General features: G+C 42.3%; 1 protein-coding gene across 1 annotated transcript in view; it reads right to left on the bottom strand.

Moving 5' to 3' along the window:
* Positions 1-25,710, bottom strand: part of LOC311143067 (transcription elongation factor SPT6) — a 60,327-nt gene that overhangs the window by 16,961 nt on the left and 17,656 nt on the right. The window contains exons 16-33 of the mRNA XM_084178878.1: positions 19,780-19,934; positions 19,308-19,503; positions 17,799-17,941; positions 17,568-17,685; positions 17,158-17,234; positions 16,864-16,999; positions 16,587-16,724; positions 16,125-16,292; positions 15,740-15,867; positions 15,366-15,573; positions 11,309-11,456; positions 11,032-11,174; positions 10,669-10,809; positions 10,239-10,434; positions 9,502-9,647; positions 9,261-9,353; positions 6,506-6,619; positions 6,106-6,230 (exon numbers count right to left, since the gene is read on the bottom strand). Of these exons, the coding sequence (XP_084035004.1) occupies positions 6,106-6,230; positions 6,506-6,619; positions 9,261-9,353; positions 9,502-9,647; positions 10,239-10,434; positions 10,669-10,809; positions 11,032-11,174; positions 11,309-11,456; positions 15,366-15,573; positions 15,740-15,867; positions 16,125-16,292; positions 16,587-16,724; positions 16,864-16,999; positions 17,158-17,234; positions 17,568-17,685; positions 17,799-17,941; positions 19,308-19,503; positions 19,780-19,934 (2,573 nt within the window). The remainder of the gene's footprint in view (positions 1-6,105; positions 6,231-6,505; positions 6,620-9,260; positions 9,354-9,501; positions 9,648-10,238; positions 10,435-10,668; positions 10,810-11,031; positions 11,175-11,308; positions 11,457-15,365; positions 15,574-15,739; positions 15,868-16,124; positions 16,293-16,586; positions 16,725-16,863; positions 17,000-17,157; positions 17,235-17,567; positions 17,686-17,798; positions 17,942-19,307; positions 19,504-19,779; positions 19,935-25,710) is intronic.

Genomic DNA, 25,710 nt, shown 5'->3' with positions numbered 1-25,710 from the left:
GGACATGTACTGGCTTAAGCAGGGGGACACGTCTGGCACTGCAGGATTTGAGTCCCTGGCGGCGTAGTGTGTTACTGATGGTAGGCTTTGTTACTTTGGTCCCAGCTCTCTGCAGGTCATTCACTAGGTCCCCCCGTGTGGTTCTGGGATTTTTGCTCACCGTTCTTGTGATCATTTTGACCCCACGGGGTGAGATATTGCGTGGAGCCCCAGATCGAGGGAGATTATCAGTGGTCTTGTATGTCTTCCATTTCCTAATAACTGCTCCCACAGTTGATTTCTTCAAACCAAGCTGCTTACCTATTGCAGATTCAGTCTTCCCAGCCTGGTGCAGGTCTACAATTTTGTTTCTGGTGTCCTTCGACAGCTCTTTGGTCTTGGCCATAGTGGAGTTTGGAGTGTGACTGTTTGAAGTTGTGGACAGGTGTCTTTTATACTGATAACAAGTTCAAACAGGTGCCATTAATACAGGTAACGAGTGGAGGACAGAGGAGCCTCTTAAAGAAGAAGTTACAGGTCTGTGAGAGCCAGAAATCTTGCTTGTTTGTAGGTGACCAAATACTTATTTTCCACCATAATTTGCAAATAAATTCATTAAAAATCCTACAATGTGATTTTCTGGAAAAAAAAATCTAAATTTGTCTGTCATAGTTGACGTGTACCTATGATGAAAATTACAGGCCTCTCTCATCTTTTTAAGTGGGAGAACTTGCACAATTGGTGGCTGACTAAATACTTTTTTCCCCCACTGTATATGTGATTTCTTGAGCAGGGGGACCTTGCGGGCACTGCAGGATTTCAGTCCTTCACGGTGTAGTGTGTTACCAATTGTTTTCTTGGTGACTATGGTCCCAGCTGCCTTGAGATCATTGATAAGATCCTCCCGTGTAGTTCTGGGCTGATTCCTCACCGTTCTCATGATCATTGCAACTCCACGAGGTGAGATCATGCATGGAGCACCAGGCCGAGGGAGATTGACAGTTCTTTTGTGTTTCTTCCATTTGCGAATAATCGCACCAACTGTTGTCACCTTCTCACCAAGCTGCTTGGCAATGGTCTTGTAGCCCATTCCAGCCTTGTGTAGGTCTACAATCTCGTCCCTGACATCCTTGGAGAGCTCTTTGGTCTTGGCCATGGTGGAGAGTTTGGAATCTGATTGATCGCTTCTGTGGACAGGTGTCTTTTATACAGGTAACAAACTGAGATTAGGAGCATTCCCTTTAAGAGTGTGCTCCTAATTTCAGCTCGTTAACTGTATAAAAGACACCTGGGAGCCAGAAATCTTTCTGATTGAGAGGGGGTCAAATACTTATTTCCCTAATTAAAATGCAAATCAATTTATAACATTTTTGACATGCGTTTTTCTTGATTTTTTTGTTGTTATTCTGTCTCTCACTGTGTTTAAATAAAATCAACTAGGTAGGCTATATGTACTGAACTTGTCTGACGCTTTAAGCAGGCTGTTTGATAAAATAATTAAGACACACAAATGACTCAAGAGGGAGCCAGAGATCGAGATAGACTAACCAGAAGAAGACAAACCTGTTCCCGACCCTCCTCTTGCTGCTGCTGGCCTTCACAGATTCTGCCATTATGCTCCTGAAGTTGCCGGTAATAGGCTACACCAGCGGTCTGCAACCTTTTCCATTTGGAGTGCCAATTTATCTTACCATTTCTACCAATCTGAGTGACAGCTAGGATTTTCATATGCACATTTTCGTGGAACAGTTTAATTTCATTTTAATAGTCTTTGTATCTCAACATCATTGTCTGTGGTTAATCTACATTCGATCTAAATCTAAATGAAAATTATACAAATCTAAAAGTAACTTAATGCCATTGCGAACTATGTAAAAATATCCTACATAAAGCCAACACATTAAAGCATTGCAGCCTGCAGGTAGAAAATATCCTGATAAATATAAATATCCTATAAATCACATTGGCTACGTATGGCCTGCCTGCAACAAATTTGATATATTGTATCAACTATCAACTGTGTCGCCCAAAACTCGCGCTATCAAACTTGAAACATTGTATAAAACATTCTGGGCCCTCAGAGTTTCCCGGGCCAATGAGCTCGGGCCAGACACAGCTGTAGGCTATTTGTACAAGAGATAAGAAGTAATCACATATTTTATGACGTTTCCTCTGGATCAGACCATTACATTTTTCCCTTTCATATCGAGTGGTTATCGAAAGTGAGAGTTGGAAATATTGTTCAAATACTTTGAGGAACTATTGTCATTCTCAATTGATTCTAAAAACAGACTTAGTTTACTTGCTGATTGAGGTGAAGAAAAATTACTTTGAGAAGCTCCACTGCTCATTAGTGGTGGCGAGTTAAGACAATCAGAAATAGTATCAGACATCCCCAAATGGGCACATTTATAGGCCTACATTTGCGCGCAGATGTAGACTAGTCCTACTTATATGCATAATCAGTTGCGCGTCCTTACTCAACATTGACAGCAGCGTTTTAAACAAAAGACAAATAGATTGACAAAACTCAAATGGAATGAAATAAACAAAAACTTGTTTCTCACAAGTGTAGCATAGGTTGTGAGTTCTGCAAAACACATGTCCACTGTAGGCCTAAATGACTAATAAAAATACAGTGAATGCCACTTTTAGTATCACAGTGCAATGATAAAACTGGGGGGGACAAAAATGCAATTTTAGAATGTTCCCCGTCCCCAGTGAAAGTTGCGGCCCTTCCTCCCTTATATCAAGGTGTTTTGGTACTTCCCTTATGCACTATGCTTTTCCGCGCGCTAACCTTTACTATACCACAGGTCAGCACCCACTGGGCACACACTGATTTTTTTTTTTTTTTTTTGTCATTTAGCAGACGCTCTTATCCAGAGCTATATCTCTGTCGTTTTTATGCAGATCTCTCACTGAGCTGATAGCCTAGGGACTTAAGCTCTGGAACTCTAATATCTAGGGGGAATCAAGATTGTCCATCATGAACCCAGGGTTGCACAGAGTATGAATCAACGTTGTTTCCACGTCATTTTAATGAAATTACGTTGAACGTGGAATAGATGTTTAATTGATGTCTGTGCCCAGTGGGTATAGTCTTCCAGTCCAACTATATATTCTGCCCTCTATCCACCATTCATAGTGACAATAGTGGTAGGTGGATCGTTTGTCCAGATCTGAAATAGGCTCACTAGCAATCATACCACACATAAAAGCATTCAAAGATGCGTAAATTTTCAATATTAATCCACAAGAACAAATAGGAATAGCTGGTAGGCAGTGGAGAGGCCAGGTGCATCATTGTGCATGAAAAAACAGTGAAGACATGAGACATGCGGGACATCCGGGGCGGCAGGTGGCTTAGTGGGTAAGAGCGTTGTGCCAGTAACCGAAAGGTCGCTGGTTCTAATCCCCAAGCCGACTAGGTGAAAAATCTGTCGATGTGCCCTTGAGCAAGGCACTTAACCCTAATTGCTCCTGTAAGTCGCTCTGGATAAGAGCGTCTGCTAAATGACTAAAATGTAAATGTAAACATGCAGCTCAAAAAGCCCCCTGTTTTTTTTTATTTTTTTTTTACATCCTACTTAAATAAGCCTACAACACCACAATGCAATGAATAAGTGCATTATTGTTTTCAAGTGAGTACAACATTCGACTCTAGGTTGCAGTGAAAATGAAATTTGAATAACGGTGCAAAAGCCCTGTGATTTGAATGTTTCATTCCATTTGGATCAGTTGTGAGTCTACTCTCAACAGTTTATAAGGCCTAGAAAGGCACAGTGGCATGCCAGTCTGGCTGTATTTTTATTTCTGATACTGAGATGCGCTGTCTGTTGTAGATCATCATTCTCCAAAGTCGTCCTATAATAATGTGACCACATATGCTCCTGGAAGGCCCAGTTATTCAGGAAAGCTTAACGCTCGCTCTGCCTCTTCTCCAATCCAAGCGGCTATTCCTCGTGTACCTAGAACCTAACACTTCAATATAGCCTAAATATTTGTCATTTAACTTTGAAAAAGTATTACCTTTTATAAACCCAACAAGTCACAATGTTTTAATCTGATTAAGCTACTTCAAAAGCGCGTTCATCCAAAATATAATTCCAGCATCCTCAAAATGGCTTGACATTAACCAGGTTTCCACCCAACCTTTTTATGTGAGTACATGTCGAGGGTCTTATGCTGGTGACATGATTGATGCTTGGCTGCCGTTTGACAAATAAAATAATCTCACACTTTTCTCCATAATAATCTCATCATGTAGGATATACCCGCACTGTCTCTGCCAGCTGTTGGCTAGAGTGCACGTGCCAATACCAGAGTGGGTACATTTGCTATACATAAGCACCACTTTTTGTGACAAAACCATCAGTAGGCCTAGAGTTGAAAATGTGATGAAAACCCATATAACTTGGAAACCCATTTTTATCCGGTACATGGGAATTTAACTGCAGAAGTTATTTTTATGTGGACTACATATTTACGCACTTTTATCCGCAACAAGTCAATTTGATGGAAACAACTCTGTTTTCATGCACATTTTTGAATACTGGCAAGTGCGCTTGTCCAGTGTCACTTTGATTGTGCCTGCACATCATGGTTCACCAGAAGCCCCAGACATCTAAAGAAAAAGCTGCAGACCAGCCAAAACAAGCTTATAAGAATTGTACTTATTTGAATTGTACTGCATTTTAAGCAGTTAGGCTGGCTATCTGTGGAGGAAAAAAGAGTAGTACTAATTCAACTTGGTCTGGTCCACAGAATTAGCCCCCAGGTACCTATCCAACCATTTTTTATTTGTTACAGATGTCCACCAGCATAATACCAGAGCAAGTGACTCTAAGACTCTTATATTTACAGTGAATATATCTGGTAAGAACACATTTTTATATACCGGCGCTGTTGAGTGGAACAAACTACCACAGCAACTCAAAGCCATACCCACTTTTTAAAAGAATATCAAAAGCTGGCTAATGTGTGAACAGCAGAACCTATTTTTGTCTGTATCGCTGTAATGTGTCTATGTAATTGTATATTTATTTATGTCAAAAATAGGGACCACAATGGAAATAAGTCTGACTTTATTGTGCAGTCACAGTCACTTTATACTGTGTGTATATGTACTTTTTTTTACTGACAAATACAATCAATCAATCCAGACTGTGCAGTGGCCATTTGATGAATGGAAAGAGACATCTGTTACAAAACACCAAAAAGTTTAATGACATTCAGAGATTGTCAAGCCTTCGATACTGGGTCGGCCTACAAGGTAGGGAGGGATGCATTCACTGTTTGTCGACATTGACAGACTATTTATTGTGGTGTTGAAAAATCAAACCATGAAGCGCCAGAAGTCGGTATGCTTTGTTTATTGGTTGTGTGGTGCATTGGCACAGAAACCTGTTGGTCAAAAATGTGTTGCATATATGTTATATAATTATAAATATGGCATCAAAATGTTGAAAATCTAATTTCCACCTTGCTGATCATTGGTCTGCAGCCAGCTCTGATTCTAGTATAGGCCTAATGAAACAGGCAGTGAGAGTGAGCTCTTCTGTGGTGGTCGGCGGACCCTTAACCTTCTGGCCCGTAGCCCTGCGTGGCATCGACTCTGCCACAAAAGCATGCTGAAGTGGCAAAGTTGATAGCCATGTTTATAAACACAGGGTCGCTGGTATTGTTATTTGTGGTCGTAAACATTATTTTGAGTTAATTATATGAGGGGGAAGGGTGGGCTTTTTTTTTTTACAATACAAGGGGAGGGTCATGTGAAAATAATTGTCATGTTGGGGAGGGGGGCGCATTTTTCTTTTAATGACACCTTGAGTTGGACCAGCCCAGTAAATTAACTGTACCTAAGTTCAGTAGTTAGGGCAACTCATCGTGGTTTGGGTAAAGGGTTAGCTGTAGTCATGGTAACTCACCATGGTTAGGGTTAGTTAGCTATAGTCATGGTAACTCACTGTGGTTTGGGTTAGTTAGCTGTAGTCATGTTTACTCACAGTGGTTTGGGTTAGGTTAGCTGTAGTCATGGTTACTCACCATGGTTTGGGTTAGTTAGCTGTAGTCATGGTAACTCACCGTGGTTAGGGTTAGTTAGCTGTAGTCATGGTAACTCACCGTGGTTTTCCGCGAGGTTGGTACCCCAAAATGAACTTCCCAGGCAGGTCTTTACAGGCTGAGACAAAGTAGGGGATGAACGCAGGCTTCTCCTTTTTAGACTTAATCAACAATTCCTCCATTTTCTACACAGACCGACAGAGGGAGAGACAGAAAGAGGGTCACAAAAGATGAGTAGATGAATAAAAATGAGATATGTAGCGCTATAAATAGAGAATAATAGAAATAAACAATTGTCACTAGAGCGATCAAACATGTTTTATAGACAGGAAGGAGGTTAGTTTCTTTGTAAGTGTTTGTAAAACAAATACTCTGTGAGATACTTGAGGTTGATCAAAATAAACACTAATACTCTGTGCCACTTCCTGTGGTTATGACAATATTTACCCCCCCCCCATACCTTCCTGTTCCCTCCGTTACAGTCCTGGAAGTACTTATGTCCCAGGAGGTCACGAGCAAACGCTGCCATTGGCTGAATATAACGAGCTGTGATCTCATCAAGATCCTCAAACTCCTACAGAGAGAGAGAAAGAGAAGAAAGAGCGAGACTGATGAATTAAACTGACAGCTCACCCAAATGGTCCTGTGACTGTCATTCCAACACCATTATATCTAAAGGCTAAGGTCACTAGGTGTTGTACTAAGGTTGTTTAGTATTTTTACAAGAGGTCAAAATAGTTTTGCATTTTTTCATAACATTTTTTGTATTTCTTTGGTCGATCACCACACTTACATTTTTTTTTTAATCCGTTAAACAGTAAATCAACTTTGTATGGCCTAAAATTGATTGTGAAGCAAAGTCACTTATTTGAACATGATACGCTACAAATGCTAATATTGGTCCCATGACTTGAATGTGATTTGTGCCACAAATGCTAAAGTTAGCATGTGGAAACATTGATGGATTACTGTCATATCTTGTCCATAGACTGCTTACAGGGTAAGGAAACCAATATGTCATATTGTATTTTGGGTGAACTCTCTCTTTAAAGGCGCAATATATAGAAAACGTTGCGCCATAGAGTGGTGAGGAGGAGCTCTGCGGACTCTTAGTGTCTGGAATTAATTTAGCCATTAATTGTAGCCATTGCGATCTGTAGAGTTGCTATTTTCACTAGTTTTCTCCAGTCAATTAACCCGTGAAATTCCTGGATTACTCATTATATTAATAAAGTCAGATTTTATCAACAAATAAGATAGAGCAAGGCAGTTAACCCCCAAAAACAACTGCTACCCGTACGTCTGTGGATGTCGATTAAGGCAGCCCCCCACACCTCTCTGATTCATTTCGGTTGAACATTTATTTTGAATGCATTCATTTAGTTTGAGATGCATTCATTTAGTTTGAGATGCATTCATTTAGTTTGAAATGCATTCATTTCGGTTGAATGAATTCAGTTGTGCAATTCACTAGGTACCCCCTTTGGCTGTGATAGGAGAAAACTGAGGATGGATCAACAACATTGTAGTTACTCCACAATACTAACCTAATTGACGAAGTGAAAAGAAGGAAGCCTGTACAGAATAAAAATATTCCAAAACATGCAATATTCCAAAACAAGGCACTAAAGTAATACTGCAAAAAAAGTGGCAAAGCAATTCACTTTTTGTCCTGAGTAGAAAGTGTTATGTTTGGGGCAAATCCAATACATTACTAAATACCACTCTCCATAATTTCAAGCATAGTGGTGGCTGCATCATTTTATCGGTATGCTTGTAATCGTTAAGGACTGTGGAGTTTTTCAGGATAAAAAAGAAACGGAATGGCGCTAAGCACAGGCAAAATCCTAGAGGAAAACCTGGTTCAGTCTGCATTCCACCAGACACTGGGAGATTAGTTCACCTTTCAGCAGGACAATTGCTTACCAAGAAGACAGTGAATGTTCCTGAGTGGCCGATTTACAGTTTAGAAAATCTAAGGCAAAACCTGAAAATGGCTGTCTAGTAATGATCAACAACCAATTTGACAGAGCTTGAAGAATTTTGAAAAGAATAATGGGCAAATGTTGCACAATCCAGGTGTGGAAATCTCTTAGAGACTTACCCAGAAAGACTCACAGCTGTAATCGCTGCCAACGGTGCTTCTACAAAGTATTGACTTAGGAGTGTGAATACTTAAATAAATTAGATATTTCTGTATTTCATTTTCAAAGAAAAATCTAAAATGTCAAAAAACATGTTTTTACTTTGTCATTATGGGGTATTGTGTGTAGATCAGTGAGATGTTGTTTTATTTAATGCATTTTGAATTCAGGCTGTAACACAACATGTGGAATAAGTAAAGGGATATGAATACTTTCTGAAGGTACTGTATCCCATCGCGCCAAGCGGGGAGAGGCTGCCCGTAGTTACATGATTGTATAACTAACAAAGGAGTTTTGAAGTGCAGTATATATGAAGTCTGGCAATGAGGACGAAAACTGGCATAGTTCAGCTAGTTTAGCCTGGGAAAACCGGGGTAAGCCAGCTCGGGCCTAGTGTCTATGTACGCCAATTGAGCACACCTGCCACTAGGCTAATTCAGGAGACAGATTGTAGTTTTTATGCCCTGATATCAGGAGCTGGCAGCGAAAAGTTTGATTAAACAATTCAGAAACTGAAACGAATAAATCAGATGACTTATATTTAAGGAGAGCAAACTGATATACAATCCCGAAATCAGCTGTAACTGTCAATAGTAAAAGAAAGCTTAAAACGATGTTTGTGTGAACCCTGAATACAGAAAATGTATGGTGAATTCGCTTCCGGACACGGTAGACTCCTCCTCCTTACCCCTCTATTGCCTGGTTGCTAAACTTTTAAAATGTTCACCTAATTTCAGTTTATGTGACAAAAAGCAATGTATAGTGTAGTAGAGAATCATCTTACTATAATCCAATGTGAAATATATTTTAAATAACTAGAAATATCATATTTTCAGCAGTTTGAAGCTGATGTACAAAACCGAAAGACCCAAAAACAAAACTTATGGACAGGAAGCATAGAAATACCGCACATAGAACGGATCTACTGCTTACCAAACTTGCTTTCAATGACAGATCTCTAACTGACTTTTCTATGTGAATTTGGTCAGCTCTCTTTAAGCGTGTGAATAATGCACACACGTACACACTCTGTGCGTGTGCCACTGAGGTAACGACAAACAGAGTCCCTACCTCTGTGTTGATCCAGAGGGTGTGTCCCAGGCTGAAGGCGTTCTCCTTGCCCTCCTCTCTCACATCCACATGCTGGTAGATACCATCAGCCACCTACAACAAGAATTAGCATCCCAAATCAATAATCAATCAACCAACCAACCTGTTTGTCCATGAAATAACATTACATACATTACAAGCCCGTGTCAATCCATTCATTGAAAGCACTTCTCCATTTCCTTATTCCCCCCTCCCTCCATACCTTCCATGTGACAGTGAGGTGGTTTTCTCCCTTGCTGCTGGGCCTGATTACAACATCTCCCTGGTCCATGGACTCCATCATCTTCTCAGCCTGCTTGAAGTTGATGTTGTGAAAGGACGGGTGGGCGATCACACGCTTTATATAGGCTGGAGAGAAGAGAGAGGGAAAGAGGGTGGATAGAGGGAGGAAAGATAGACCGAGGAAGGAGAGGAAAGTAGGAAAGGGAAGAGTAAGGTTAAGAACATTGTGGTCTTTTTTGTTTACTAAGTTCAAAGAACAAAATACATTCATAAGCTGGCTGGTTTCAGCCCTAAGCCTGCCCCAGTATATTAACTGGCATAATAGCAAAAAAAAATTGTTTGTAAAGTTTTTTTTAAAGATGCACATTTTCTCCTCTTCTCCATTCCTGACTGCATGTGCTGCTGCTACAAGGAGGGGGTCATTGCCTAGGCAACCAAAGACTTGTTTGCTACAAAACCTTGCTTGTTTCAGCACGGCGCAACAAAGTCTCATGTCCATGTTACTGTAGAGTCCATGTTACACCAGAAACGGATTCAACCGCACCAGTCAGCTGTTCTTTCCACAAAAAGTTTGTTATTTGATTATGTTATTTTCATGACAGTCTTCATCCATAACCGTCAATTACACAGTTATCCAGTAATTATGCCAGCCCTAACTGGCTCTGACAGCTTATTCTCTGTATACTATACTATTGTTTACTAGATGTGTATACTGACTGGTTCTCTGTTGTTTCTTCTTGAGTTCCTCCTCTGTCTTAGTGTCTTCTGTCTCTGCGTCAAAGTCGTAGTAGGTGTCTTTAGGAAGCTTCCACTCATTGTTCTTATCCATCAGGTCAGACGTACGACACGTCAGGTCCACGTTGAACTTCTCAATGTCAATCTTCATGATGCGACAGTGTACTGTCATACCCACCTGGGAGAGGGAGGAGGGGAGACGAGGAGACGGGTGAACGCTTGTACAGGAACTCAACTAACTCCAGGCAACAACTGCAGAAGATTTCTCTAACCCTGGTCCTGGAGAGCTACAAGACCTGCATGATTACTTGATTCAGATGTGTTAGTGCTGGACGGTGTGTGTGTGTGTGTGAGAGAGAGAGAGAAAGCATGTGAATGTGTGTTTGTGTGACAGTGTGTGTCTGTGTCTCACCTTGACCCTCTCCTCAGGGTGCTTGACCACCTTGTCACTGAGGAACTTGGTGGGGATGAAGCCCTGGACACCGTTGTCCATTCGAGACCTCACACCGATGGCCTGGCCCGGACACGATCCACTGTCAAAATGGTTCCACACCTAGCAGAGAGAGAGGGGGAGAGGAGGGAGGAAGGGAGAGAAAGGAAGAAGGATAAGAAGAGGGAGACCAACCAAAATATTTAACAGCTTTCCTCTAAAGTGTATTTTATTTACACTCTCCAAAACCACCATTTAAAGTCATAAATGGGTAATGAGTGAAATGAGTGAGTGGCTAAAGGTCAGAAGCCGTGGGCTGAGGGGTTAGAGGTCAGGGTATCTCACCTCGCTGAGTTCAGGGAAGTTGTCCTGTTGACAGAAAGGGCACTGCCACAGTCCTGTAGAGTCGTTCCTGATGGCCTGGTCATAACTCTCCCCTTGGGGGCGCCGGTGAGCAATGCCTGTCACTACACTGGTGATCAGCTTCCCTAGAGACGAACAGGGAGGGAGAGGAGGAGAGACAAGGTCGTGAGTATGTGAGCAGTATTTGTGTTAGTTACATAGAATGTAAAGGTGTATGTGTGTGTGTGTTACCTATGTAGAAGGTGTGTGTGTGTGTTACCTATATAGAAGGTCTCAGGTGTCTCCTTGGTGAGCAGGTTAAACACCTCCTCAGTGTTAGGAGCTCTGTAAGGAACTCTCAGGTCCTTATACCTGCAGCTCAACTCAGCACGGATATCATACAGCGTGATGCCCTTGTTACCATAACCCTACAGGGACAGGGAGACTAAAGGTGAATATATATCAAACCGAGATACAGGGCATTCGGAAAGCATTCAGAACCCTTGACTTTTACCACATTTTGTTACGTTACAGCCTTATTCTAAAATTGATTACATTATTTTTTATAATATCACTATTATTTTTGCGCTAGTCGGCTGTACCTGCACCAAACTCAATTTTTTCCAGTTATTTTATTTCCATGACTGATGAAAACTTTTCTCATGGCTCTAGTCCCTCTGCAGCAGAAATTTGGTGAGCAATATGTTTGGAACATCGAATCACAAAATCGCAGTATCGAATCGCAATACTACATAGGGTGTCCAATCAAAAACAAATATTTCGACCAATATGTTTATTGTCTAGATAATCCTTTAAGAAAACCAATGGTCCAAACCTCATGTCTCTATCATAATCTGTTCAAAACTTATTGGAGTTCTTACGTACATAAACACTAGGATGGCCAGAATTAGGGTGACTAACTTAATGGAGGCCAGAGAAGAAAAGTGGTAAAAAAACAGGAAAATTGCATCGCGCCAGCTAGGCTGGATTCTGTGCAAAAATTAAGGCTACTGGCTACCTGACAGGCTCACTTTCCCGTTGAACTCGTCATCTTTCTTCTCAAATCTGCAGGACATAAAAAAAATATAGAGGTAAGATGAATATCGATTTTGAGACATGACGTAGTATTTTATATTTTAGTATACGCTTTTACATTTACATTTTAGTCATTTAGCAGATGCTCTTATCCAGAGCGACTTACAGTTAGTGAATACATTTTTTTTTTTTTATACTGGCCCCCCGTGGGAATCGAACCCACAACCCTGGCGTTGCAAACGCCATGCTCTATCAACTGAGCTACATCCCTGCCGGCCATTCCCTCCTCTACCCTGGACGACGCTGGGCCAATTGTGCGCCGCCCATGAGTCTCCCGGTCGCGGCCGGCTGCGACAGAGCCTGGATTTGAACCAGGATCTCTAGTGGCACAGTTAGCACTGCGATGCAGTGCCTTAGACCACTGCGCCACTCAGGAGTTTGGACTTTTCATATTCATTTGAAATTACTGTTATTTTTCAAAGATTACACACAAAAACAAGCGTATCTATGAAATGTCAACGGCGCACTGAGCGTACCGCAAGCTTTTTATTTTCAAAACCTTTTACATTTAATTCAGCTCCTGTCATGCCAATTTAGCTTTTTGCGACTCGCGGAAACAATTTTCAAGACACCACAAAATGTAAAAGGAGTTGTTACAAGAAACCTGCATCGCTATGTCAACAGAGCTCGGTGCTTATTATCGGATGTATTAGGTTACGAAATCCGACGTTTTGGATATAAAGCTAATGATATGTTAGAGAAAGACCCCACTGAACGATTCAGAACATGAATAATCATATTTGTCTTTGTAAAATGTATTTTATAACATAAGGAAGTGAAATGTCATCACCAAAGCGCGTTTTCACCCACTCTGGGCAGAGTGGATGGACACCCTACAATACATATCGTATCGGCACTTAAGTATCGTGATAATATTGTATCGTGAGGTCCCTGGCAATTCCTAGCCAATACATATATCTCATACAGTGATATAGAGCTTGTTACCATAACACTACAGAAGAGAATAACATACACTACCCTATGTATTAATTTGGACAGTGTTACGTTTCCAAAAGACAAACTCAAAATGTCGCCGCTCACAGAAAAGGGAACTAACAAAGTCACTCCGACAGTGACCAGATTTCTCACGCCCATTTCGGGGACGTGGCAATCCACTCAAACAGAGTAAAACATACTTCCACCTTTTCGTTGAAAGGCGGTACAAGCCGGCTGTTCCGACCAAGATCAAACTCTGTTGAGGGTACAGGATGGCCTGACTGGATTCGGAGTACTTCCAGATCTATCTCTCTTCGGCGTGCTTCCAGATCTATCTCTCTTCGGCGTGCTTCCAGATCTATCTCTCTTCGGCGTGCTTCCAGATCTATCTCTCTTCGGCGTGCTTCCAGATCTATCTCTCTTCGGCGTGCTTCCAGATCTATCTCTCTTCGGCGTGCTTCCAGATCTATCTCTCTTCGGCGTGCTTCCAGATCTATCTCTCTTCGGCGTGCTTCCAGATCTATCTCTCTTCGGAGTACTTCCAGATCTATCTCTCTTCGGCGTGCTTCCAGATCTATCTCTCTTCGGCGTGCTTCCAGATCTATAGCTTTTAAATCGAATGGCATGCTCACATTTCTGTTCTTGTTGTTTGGCTACACGTTCTTCTTGTTCTAGTCTGGCTGAACGTTCTTTTTATTTTTCTATCTGCTCTAACTTGAGTTCCCTTTTCCTGTACTCCAACTCTAATTTCTGTTGCTCCAATTTTGCCTTTAGTTCTAACTCCCGCAGTTGCACATCTACCTAAGGCTGTGACGGTCATGGAATTTTGGGTTAAGGTTATTTGTCAAGCAAATGTCAACGATCACCGCTATAACCGTTCAAATTTTGCAAAATGAAGGCACACTATTTTCTCTTCTCCTCGGTCTGCTGGGTGGGGGTGGGGGTGGGGAACAACAGTAAGGTGAGTGCTGTCTGGTAGCCATGCTCATACACAGGACCATATCTGCATTGTGAATTCACATGTCATTTTATGTTTGTTTTTTATTAACGTTTAAAAGTTAAATAAATGGCCTTTTAAACATGAAGAAAATGTGTGTATTTGTCACATCCCTAATTTGGTCCCATATTCCTAGTACGCAATGACCACCCCACATCAAGCTTGTGTGACTCTACAAACTTGTTGGATGCATTTGCAGTTTGTTTTGTTTGTGTTTCAGATGATGTTGTGCCCAATAGAAATGAATGGTAAATAATGCATTGTGTCATTTTGGAGTCATTTTTATTGCAGTTAAGAATATAATATGTTTCTGAACACTTCTACATTCATGTGGATGCTACATTGATTACAGATAATCATGAATGAATCGTGAATAATGATGAGTGAGAAAGTTAGAGGCATAAATATCATACCCCCAAAATGCTAACCTCCTCCCTGTTATTGGTAATGTTGAGAGGTGAGCATGTCTTGGGGGTATGATCTTTGACCCTCAGTAACTTTCTCACTCATCATGATTCACCATTCATTCATGATTATCCGTAATCATGGTAGCATTCACATGAATGTAGAAGTGTTCAGAAACATATTCTATTCTTAACTACAATAAAAATGACTCCAAAATGACACAATGCATTATTTACCATTCATTTCTATTGGGCACAACATCATTTGAAACACAAACAAAACAAACTGCAAATGCATCCAACAAGTTTCTAGCCACAAGCTTGATGTAGTAGTCATTTCGGGCTAGGAATATGGGACCAAATACTAAACTTTAGACTACTTTAATACACATAAGTGAATTTGTGCAAATAGTTATGACACCTTCAAATGGGGGGACTAGATACCTCAAGCGCTTTCATTTCTAAACGGTAAAACAGATATGTATGCCCTCAAATAAAAAGTGACATTCTGTACTGTCGCCTCATATGAAACATTTCATCTCAAATCCAGAATGCTGGAGTATAGAGCCAAATGAAACGTTTTAACTTCACTGTCCAAGTAAATATGTAGGCGAGTGTATATCATACAGAGTGATGTCCTTGTTACCATTACCCTACAGGAAAGAACAGAAGTAAGAGAGATAACAAGGTGAATATATCATACATATGTTTGTAACCCTACAGGGACAGGGGAGAGGACAAGGTGAGTATGGCATATTGTTCTTATTAAAGTAATCATGCAAGGATAGGACATGTGAGAGGTCATTCAAAAGGTATATGTGGAGAGAGCATGGTTCTTAGGGGATGTAAGAACAACATAACAGACAGGAGCACCCCCCCCCCCAACACCCCCCCCCCCCCCGTACCTGTCTCTCCAGCTCCTCAGCGAAGGCGTCCAGATCCAGGTCTTTGAGGCGCTCCGGGTTTTCCAGGATTTCCTCCAGCGCACCGGCCGGGTTGGCGTCCTCCGCTGACTCATCGTATTCCAGAGCGTCCACCGCCATCTTTCTGGCCCACTCATACGTCTCCGGGTGCACTCTGGACCCGTCCAGAACCTCGATGTATGAGTCCGTACTGCAGAGGGGGGAAGGGGCTGAGTTAGAACCAACATAATACCAAGAGAATACAAAACAAAAATTTTATATTTTTTTTCATAGGAATACGCAGTGTGGGAAGAACATTCTAGGTAGCCAATATAATTATTTGCCCTTCACACACACAGAGAGAGAGACACACGTACCTGTCTCCGAGCGAGGCCGTGTCTATCCTGATGAAGCCGGCACAGTTGATGAAGACCTTGGGGCCCATGTGACACATGGTGACCAGCTGAGTCCTGTTCTCCAGACGAGTGTTGTTTTGCTTCAGGATCTGGGAAGGAGAGACATCATTGGTATACTAATACTGTACAAATGTCTAACGTTGCTCCTTTACAAAGGACAAAGGTCTACATACACATTTGCATGACACAGGACTGCCGTGGAGAGGACGAGACACAATACAGACCGTGTACAGACATGGAACGAGCACAGACATACTGAACACGGCTCTGACTCAAAACCTGCAGACAGACAGACAAAGAGAGCGAGAGACAGACACACTCAGAGACAAAGAGACAAAACACAGACCTTGAGCAGGTGCGATCCCTTCCTTTGTCCGAGGCCACAGACGAACTGGACCAGGCTCTGTGTGTAGGGGTGAGATATGGCCCTGTTCACATCCACCCCCACCTCGTTGACCCGGTTTATAAACTCACAGTACAGAGCATTCAGCAGGTCCTCCTTTACTACATGCTCCTGAGAGGGTAAGGTGGGAGAGAGGGAGAGGTGGGGAGGGAGGAGAGAGAAAGGGGACCAGAAAGTCAATTTACTGCGAAGGCCACTCAGTATCTGACAATTTTCAAGCAGTGCTCGTATTCAAAAAGCATCTCATAGTAGGAGTGCTGATCTAGGATCAGGTCCCCCATGTCCATATAATCGTATTCATTATGATCTAAATTAAACAATATACATGATTGCTATTTCAGCACTTCCACTCTGAGGCTTTATGAATATGGGTCCTGATGACACATCACACACTCAGTGTCTCACCTGAAGAGGGTGTAGTTTGAGGCAGAGGATGTCTTCGTCTGTGCTGCAGACCTGAGAGTACTCCACCAAGGGATCCTGGATCTTCCTGGCTACGGACACGGCCTGGCGCAGCAGGGGAGGGTAGTCTCTGAAGTCAGTCTGGAGTGAGGGAGGAGGAGAGAGGGAAGAATGTCAGGAGTATGGTTAGATATGTGTCATCAGATGTGTGTGTGTACGTAGCTATGCATTCTTGCAGTTCATGTGGACTGCGCGTGTATATGTGTGTGTGTGTGTGTACCTGAGACTTTATGCTGTTCATGTAAAGCATGGCCAGTTCGTTGTCCACCAGCTCCACTCCCACAGCAGGCAGAGAAGACTCCTGCTCCAACTCACTCACTGTCCTCTTAATGTCCTCCATTATCATGTGGGCGTCCCTACACACACGCACATGTAACACACACGCACACGCAAAAAAGCCCTTTACCGTAGGTATCCAAAAATAAACCAACGAGAACCAACTCTTAAGCGCTCTCTGCACATACAGAGAAAGGCTTTGTTTCTCAAATGTGGTCAGTAGTTGGAGAAGGCTCACCTATTCTCCCCGGCAACAGCCACCACGTGAGGTTTCTTACTGATCAGGAACTTCTTTAGGTTCTCAATGTCCTGGAGCTGAGGAGACAAAACATTACAATAATAGGCTCCATCATAATAATCATACGAATGGAAGTATGAAATACAAGACTATGAGATGAACAAAATAAAACGAGACAACATCTAAGGATTAACAGGTTGGTGACAGCAGCTGAATAAACAAACCCAAAGTGTAGCCTGCAATATCTCCTGGAATACATGATACTTCCAAAGTGAGAAGACTTGTATAGCTTTTGATACAACTACACTGACAAAGTGATGTTTCCGATGAATGTATGGCTAAATGATAAGCTGGCATGAGAGGAGGGCAGAGGAGAGGTTGTTGAATGTTGCCGTCCGTCCGTCCAGTACCTTTTTGTCCCTCTCGTCCTCCCTCCATGCGTTCCTCCTCTTCAGGAAGTAAGGCAGACGGAGAAAGTCTACCACCTCTCCCTCTCCGTTGATCAGAGAACAGAACACTGGCGTGTCTCTATGGTAACAGAATTACAACTTTCAGTTATTATTAATATATATGGTATACAATAAGTTTGACAAAAACATAACACGACCACACACCACCTTCCCCTTCGCGCACACACACACCTGCTGTCTGCGAAGGCCACTCCCAGGACTCTGATGCCTTTTCCTTGACTCTCGTCCATCAGATCATCCTCCTCCTCCTCCGCCTGCTGGTCTGGTCTGTAGGGAGCCACCTTCAGCCAGTTATACAGCCTCCTGCAACACGACTGGACGGACACACAATATCACAGTGTCAACCAACCTACACTACACCTTCAGCCAGTTATACAGCCTCCTGCAACACGACTGGACAGACACACAATATCACAGTGTCAACCAACCTACACTACACCTTCAGCCAGTTATACAGCCTCCTGCAACATGACTGGACAGACACACAATATCACAGGGTCAACCAACCTACACTACACCTTCAGCCAGTTATACAGCCTCCTGCAACACGACTGGACAGACACACAATATCACAGGGTCAACCAACCTACACTACACCTTCAGCCAGTTATACAGCCTCCTGCAACACGACTGGACGGACACACAATATCACAGTGTCAACCAACCTACACTACACCTTCAGCCAGTTATACAGCCTCCTGCAACACGACTGGACAGACACACAATATCACAGGGTCAACCAACCTACACTACACCTTCAGCCAGTTATACAGCCTCCTGCAACACGACTGGACAGACACACAATATCACAGTGTCAACCAACCTACACTACACCTTCAGCCAGTTATACAGCCTCCTGCAACACGACTGGACAGACACACAATATCACAGTGTCAACCAACCTACACTACACCTTCAGCCAGTTATACAGCCTCCTGCAACACGACTGGACGGACACACAATATCACAGTGTCAACCAACCTACACTACACCTTAAGCCAGTTATACAGCCTCCTGCAACACGACTGGACGGACACACAATATCACAGGGTCAACCAACCTACACTACACCTTCAGCCAGTTATACAGCCTCCTGCAACACGACTGGACGGACACACAATATCACAGGGTCAACCAACCTACACTACACCTTCAGCCAGTTATACAGCCTCCTGCAGCACGACTGGACAGACACACAATATCACAGTGTCAACCAACCTACACTACACCTTCAGCAAGTTATACAGCCTCCTGCAACACGACTGGACAGACACACAATATCACAGTGTCAACCAACCTACACTACACCTTCAGCCAGTTATACAGCCTCCTGCAACACGACTGGACGGACACACAATATCACAGGGTCAACCAACCTACACTACACCTTCAGCCAGTTATACAGCCTCCTGCAACATGACTAGGGTCAAAGGTGAACCGGAAGAGGAATTATACACCACTGTGACCAAATGTACACTAAAGCTTGAAATGGATGTTTATTCACAACACGCGCTGTATCATCGGCTCTTCTAAATTGAAATTCACAATTACATGAAAAGTCAAAAAATCTCCAATGATCAAGTTATGCCAACTCTTGAGGTATTCACCATTATATGGAACACATGATATGGAGTCCTGGATTGTAGCTAGGTGTGCTGTAATGCTATCAAGTATATATACCTTGATGATGTTGTCCTTGGACTCTGCGATGAGTTTGTTCTTGAGTTCCTTGGCCATCTGAGGGTAGAGGAACTGTGTGAGGGAGCGTTCGATGGCCAGGGTCCTCTGTCGGTTCCACTCCTGCACCTGGTGGCTGAACTCATCTCTGTAATAGAACTGCTTGATCTCATCAAAGTACATCTGGTCACCTGCAAACCTGGGGGGGGATAGGAAGAGAGAAACATTATTATGAACCAAAATCTGAACCAAAAATAAAGAATCCCTGGAGAAGGTTTGAGCAGAAGGATATAGTTGAGCCGAAGCCTTTAGCTTTGTCCTGAACAAACCAAAGAAACATTCTAGGAGACAAAGGTTAACTCAAAGGTTGTTTTCCCAATACCCTTTGACCCCTATGAGGTTGATGCCCTCACCTTACCCTTTGACTCTTATGATGTCAATGCAAATGTCTATAATGAGAAACCCATCCGCTTACCCTTTGACCCCTATGAGGTCGATGCAAATGTCAATGGTGAGAAGTCCCTCCTCCTCGGCCTGGCACATCTTTAAAAACTGATCTCCGTTCAGCTCCTTCACTGGCTTGTTCTTCAGGTACTTGAAGGAGTAGCCAAAATGGGCCTCATCCATGTCCTATAACAAACAGGAGTCCAATTAACATGGCATGGTACAACGAGGATAATGTCTTAACCCTTTACACTCGTGGGAATTGGCCTAGATAGATAGGGCTACATTTAAATGTTTCTTAAAGAAGAAATATGAAAAGCATATGCATAACCATTAGGGATGTAACGATTCACCAATACGCATCGGTCCCCGATTCAAATGTTTAAGATACAAGTGCATCGGTACGCGGACCCCAAACCGATCCAAATGTAGCAGGCATCTGTTAGAATATCAATTGAAATGTTACAAATCGCCGGTTTAAATGTTTATTTTCCTTATATTAAATTCTTTCTACCTTCCGAAAATACCTATTTTGTGATAACTGATGCGTCCTCTCTTTCAGTGTCGAACCGCATGTAACTGTGTTGACAGTCATTGATCTACATACATACTATAGACCACTTTACTCCACACACAGAGATGCATACAAAGCTCTCCCTCGCGCTCCATTTGACAAATCTGACCATAATTCCATCCTCGCGGGAGTGGCTTCGGGACAAGTCTCTGAATGTCTTTGAGTGGCCCAGCCAGATCCCGGACTTGAACCCGATTTGAACATCTCTGGAGAGACCTGAAAATAGCTGTGCAGCGACGCTCCCCATCCAACCTGACAGAGCTTGAGAGGATCTGTAGAGAAGAATAGGAGAAACTCCCCAAATACAGGTGTGCCAAGCTTGTAGCGTCATACCCAAGACTCGACGCTGTAATCGCTGACAAAGGTGCTTCAACAAAGTACAGAGTAAAGGGTCTGAATACTTACGTAAATGTCATATCAGTTTTCTATTTTTAATAAATGTGCACATTTCTAAAAACCTGTTTTTGCTTAGTCATTATGGAGTATTGTGTGTAGATTGATGAGGGGAAAAGGCTGTAACGTAACAAAATGTGGAAAAAGTCAAGGGATCTGAATACTTTCCGAATGCCCTGTACGTTTTGATGTACGGGTTGTCACTTGTCAAGGACTGGTCCAAAATCATGTTTCACCACCCCCATTTCCATTACGAGTACTCAACTAACTAGCTGTGTGGGAGTACTTGACGCCTTTCATGGAGGGTTAGTTCTATCTGGGATCCTTGGAACATCCCTAAACTACACCCTAACCATAACCCTTACCTAACCTGTACCGTAACCCTTACCATTTACAATTTTAAACTTCAATGGGGTAGGGACGTCCCAAAGATTCCGGATAGCAAGAACCGTTCACTGAGGCAACGCTTGGGGCGAGAGGCCGCGCTCTGCCAGCGGCCAATTTTGTGATTGATGTTTTTCCTTCAAGGTGACAACTACCAGGATTCAATGGCTACAGCCCTACAATCGATGAAAACATAGCTAAATACAAATACATTGAAAATGTGTCCTGTTGTTATTTTCCAGCTGGCCAGCATGAGGCAGCTCTGTCTTCAGAGGCTAAGTTTCTGCTGGAATCAATGCAGTTTATCATCCTTTCACTAGAGTAACACACAGTTATTCCAAAGAGAGGTAGCCGCCCTGTTCCTGATCTTGCACATCTGGGCGGTACCTTCAGCATTCAAATGCTAAAATGGCTTGCGTGATATTAGGCTTTATTAGTTGAGTGACAACCAATGCAACTTGCTCAGTTGTTATCTATGCGCTGTTGAAAATTTACTGGAATAAAAGTAAGCTACCCGAGACAACTCATCTGGCTATACCTGCTGAACGGGGCTTACAATAGATTTTATTATACAAAAATATACACGCAACATGCAACAATTTCAACGGTTTTACTGAGTTACAGCTCATATAAGGAAATCAGTCAATTAAAATAAATAAAGTAGGCCCTAATCTATGGATTTCACAACTGGGAATACAGATATGCATCTGTTGGTCACAGACACCTTTATAAAAAGTTAGGGGCGTGGATCAGGAAACCAGTCAGTATCTAGAGTGACTACCATTTGCCTCATGCAGCGCGACATCTCCTTCGCATAGAGTTGATCAGGCTGTTGATTGTGGCCTGTGGAATGTTGTCCGACTCCTCTTCAATGGCTGTGCGAAGTTGCTGGATATTGGTGATAACTGGAACACGCTGTCGTACATGTCGATCCAGAGCATCCCAAACATGCTCAATGGGTGACATGTCTGGTGAGTATGCAGGCCATGGAAGAACTGAGACATTTTCAGCTTCAAGGAATTGTGTACAGATCCTTGCGACATGGGGCCGTGCATTATCATGCTGAAACATGAGGTGATGGCGGCAGATGAATGGTACGACAATGTGCCACAGGATCTCGTCACAGTATCTGTTCATTCAAATTAACAATGATAAAATGCAATTGTGTTCGTTGTCCATAGCTTATGCCTGCCCATACCATAACCCCACCGCCACGATGGGGCACTCTGTTCACAACGTTGGCATCAGCAAACCGCTCGCCCACACGACGCCATACTCGTGGTCTGCAGTTGCGAGGCAGGTTGGACCTGCTTCCAAATTCCCGAAAACGACATTGGAGGTGGCTTATGGTAGAGAAATGGAACATTAAATTATCTGGCAACAGCTCTGGTGGAAATTCCTGCAATCAGCATACCAATTGCACGCTCCCTCAAAACTTTAGACATCTGTGGCATTGTGTTGTGTGACAAAATTGCACATTTTAGAGTGGCCTTTTATTGTCCCCAGCACAAAGTGCACCTGTGTAATGATCATGCTGTTTAATTAGTTTCTTGATATGCAACACCTGTCAGGTGGATGGATTATCTTTGGAAAGGAGAAATGCTCACTAACAGGGATTTAAACAAATTTGTGCACAAAATTGAGAGAAATAAGCTTTTTGTTCGTATGTTACATTTCTGGGATATTTTATTTCAGCTCATTAAACATAGAACCAACACTTTACATGTTGCGTTTATATTTTTGTTCAGTGTAGATGGTTCAGGTTCACCATCAGCAATAGTTTTGGTAGTTTTGCTTTAAACATCCAGCGTATATGATCATTTTCAGATATACATTTTTGATCATTTCTGATAATTTTATAACGAGAACAGCAATCACTTTTGCGAGGCGCACTGCGTGGCTGAAGTGAGAGTAGAAGAGAAGATAACTCCGTAAAAACTTAATGGACAAAACCATTACATTTTGAGATGGGGTGTAATTCAAAGTTGTGTTATACACTGAGTGTACAAAACATAAAGAACACCTGCTCTTTCCATGACATAGACTGACCAGGTGAATCCAGGTGAAAGCTAGGGAAATACTGTTAGTTAGTTGATACCCATGCAAAGCAACTTCCCTTAGGTTATGACTAATTGCCAGTCATTTAGATAGTAAATCGCATGAGAAATACACTGAGTGTACAAAACATGCTCTTTCCATGGCATAGACTGACCAGGTGAATCCAGGTGAAAGCTATGATTCCTTATTGATGTCACTTGTTAAATCCACTTAAATCAGTGTAGATGAAGGGGAGGAGACAGGTTAAAGAAGGATTTTTATGCCTAGAGACATGGATTGTGTATGTGTGCCATTCAGAGGGTGAATGGGTTAAGACAAAATATTTAAGTGCCTTTGAATGGGGTATGGTAGTAGGTGCCAGGCGCACCGGTTTGTGTCAAGAACTACAACATGCATTATCATGCTGAAACATGAGGTGATGGCGGCAGATGAATGGTACGACAATGTGCCACAGGATCTCGTCACAGTATCTGTTCATTCAAATTAACAATGATAAAATGCAATTGTGTTCGTTGTCCATAGCTTATGCCTGCCCATACCATAACCCCAACGCCACGATGGGGCACTCTGTTCACAACGTTGGCATCAGCAAACCGCTCGCCCACACAACGCCATACTCGTGGTCTCTGCAGTTGCGAGGCAGGTTGGACCTGCTTCCAAATTCCCGAAAACGACATTGGAGGTGGCTTATGGTAGAGAAATGGAACATTTAATTATCTGGCAACAGCTCTGGTGGAAATTCCTGCAATCAGCATACCAATTGCACGCTCCCTCAAAACTTTAGACATCTGTGGCATTGTGTTGTGTGACAAAATTGCACATTTTAGAGTGGCCTTTTATTGTCCCCAGCACAAAGTGCACCTGTGTAATGATCATGCTGTTTAATTAGTTTCTTGATATGCAACACCTGTCAGGTGGATGGATTATCTTTGGAAAGGAGAAATGCTCACTAACAGGGATTTAAACAAATTTGTGCACAAAATTGAGAGAAATAAGCTTTTTCTTCGTATGTTACATTTCTGGGATATTTTATTTCAGCTCATTAAACATAGAACCAACACTTTACATGTTGCGTTTATATTTTTGTTCAGTGTAGATGGTTCAGGTTCACCATCAGCAATAGTTTTGGTAGTTTTGCTTTAAACATCCAGCGTATATGATCATTTTCAGATATACATTTTTGATCATTTCTGATAATTTTATAACGAGAACAGCAATCACTTTTGCGAGGCGCACTGCGTGGCTGAAGTGAGAGTAGAAGAGAAGATAACTCCGTAAAAACTTAATGGACAAAACCATTACATTTTGAGATGGGGTGTAATTCAAAGTTGTGTTATACACTGAGTGTACAAAACATAAAGAACACCTGCTCTTTCCATGACATAGACTGACCAGGTGAATCCAGGTGAAAGCTAGGGAAATACTGTTAGTTAGTTGATACCCATGCAAAGCAACTTCCCTTAGGTTATGACTAATTGCCAGTCATTTAGATAGTAAATCGCATGAGAAATACACTGAGTGTACAAAACATGCTCTTTCCATGGCATAGACTGACCAGGTGAATCCAGGTGAAAGCTATGATTCCTTATTGATGTCACTTGTTAAATCCACTTAAATCAGTGTAGATGAAGGGGAGGAGACAGGTTAAAGAAGGATTTTTATGCCTAGAGACATGGATTGTGTATGTGTGCCATTCAGAGGGTGAATGGGTTAAGACAAAATATTTAAGTGCCTTTGAATGGGGTATGGTAGTAGGTGCCAGGCGCACCGGTTTGTGTCAAGAACTACAACATGCTGGATTTTTCACGCTCAACAGTTTCCTGTGTGTACCAAGAATGGTCCACCCCCCAAAGGACATCCAGCCAATTTGACACAACTGTTGGAAGCATTGGAGTTAACATGGGCCAGCATCCCTGTGGAACGCTTTCGACAACTTGTAGAGTCCATGCCCCGACAAATTGAGACTATTCTGAGGGCAAAAAGGGGTGCAACTCAATATTAGGAAGGTGTTCCTAATGTTTTGTACACTCAGTGTATATTCATTGCCTATGTCATAACTAATTTGTAAACAATAAATATTGATACATTCCTTGCTCAAACACTTAATCTGCAAAAATAAGTTAATTAGTGGGTGATGGTGATTTTAGAATCAAAGAAATAGGCTACATTGCCCCCCCACCTCCCAATATGAGTGGGGTGGTAGATAACTGAGCCATCTATGAGACTAGGCAAGGTGCCTTTATAGTACATACACCATACACACACACACACACACACACACAACCACTTCAGCTCAGACAGGCCCAGCTCATTCATTTAGAATGGAAAATGAAGTGCATCGAATCATATCAATTTGTTCTCTAATCAAACCGAATCGCACCGAATCGTTTAAAACGAAAATGTTGCGTTCCTGTATCATATCGGAGCCCTTGTATCTAGATATGTATCGAATCTTATTGAAAGGGAAAGTGCACATCCCTAATAACCATGGTAGCAATTAAAAGGGAACCGTTTGGAGATTATAGGAAAATTATTAGACTAAAGGTGAAGGAC

The sequence above is a fragment of the Coregonus lavaretus genome, assembly GCF_964263955.1.
Source record: "Coregonus lavaretus genome assembly, chromosome: 15".
Taxonomy (NCBI): Eukaryota; Metazoa; Chordata; class Actinopteri; order Salmoniformes; family Salmonidae; genus Coregonus; species Coregonus lavaretus.
Note: the sequence above shows the minus strand (reverse complement) of the source record. Positions and strands in the feature narration are given on the sequence as shown.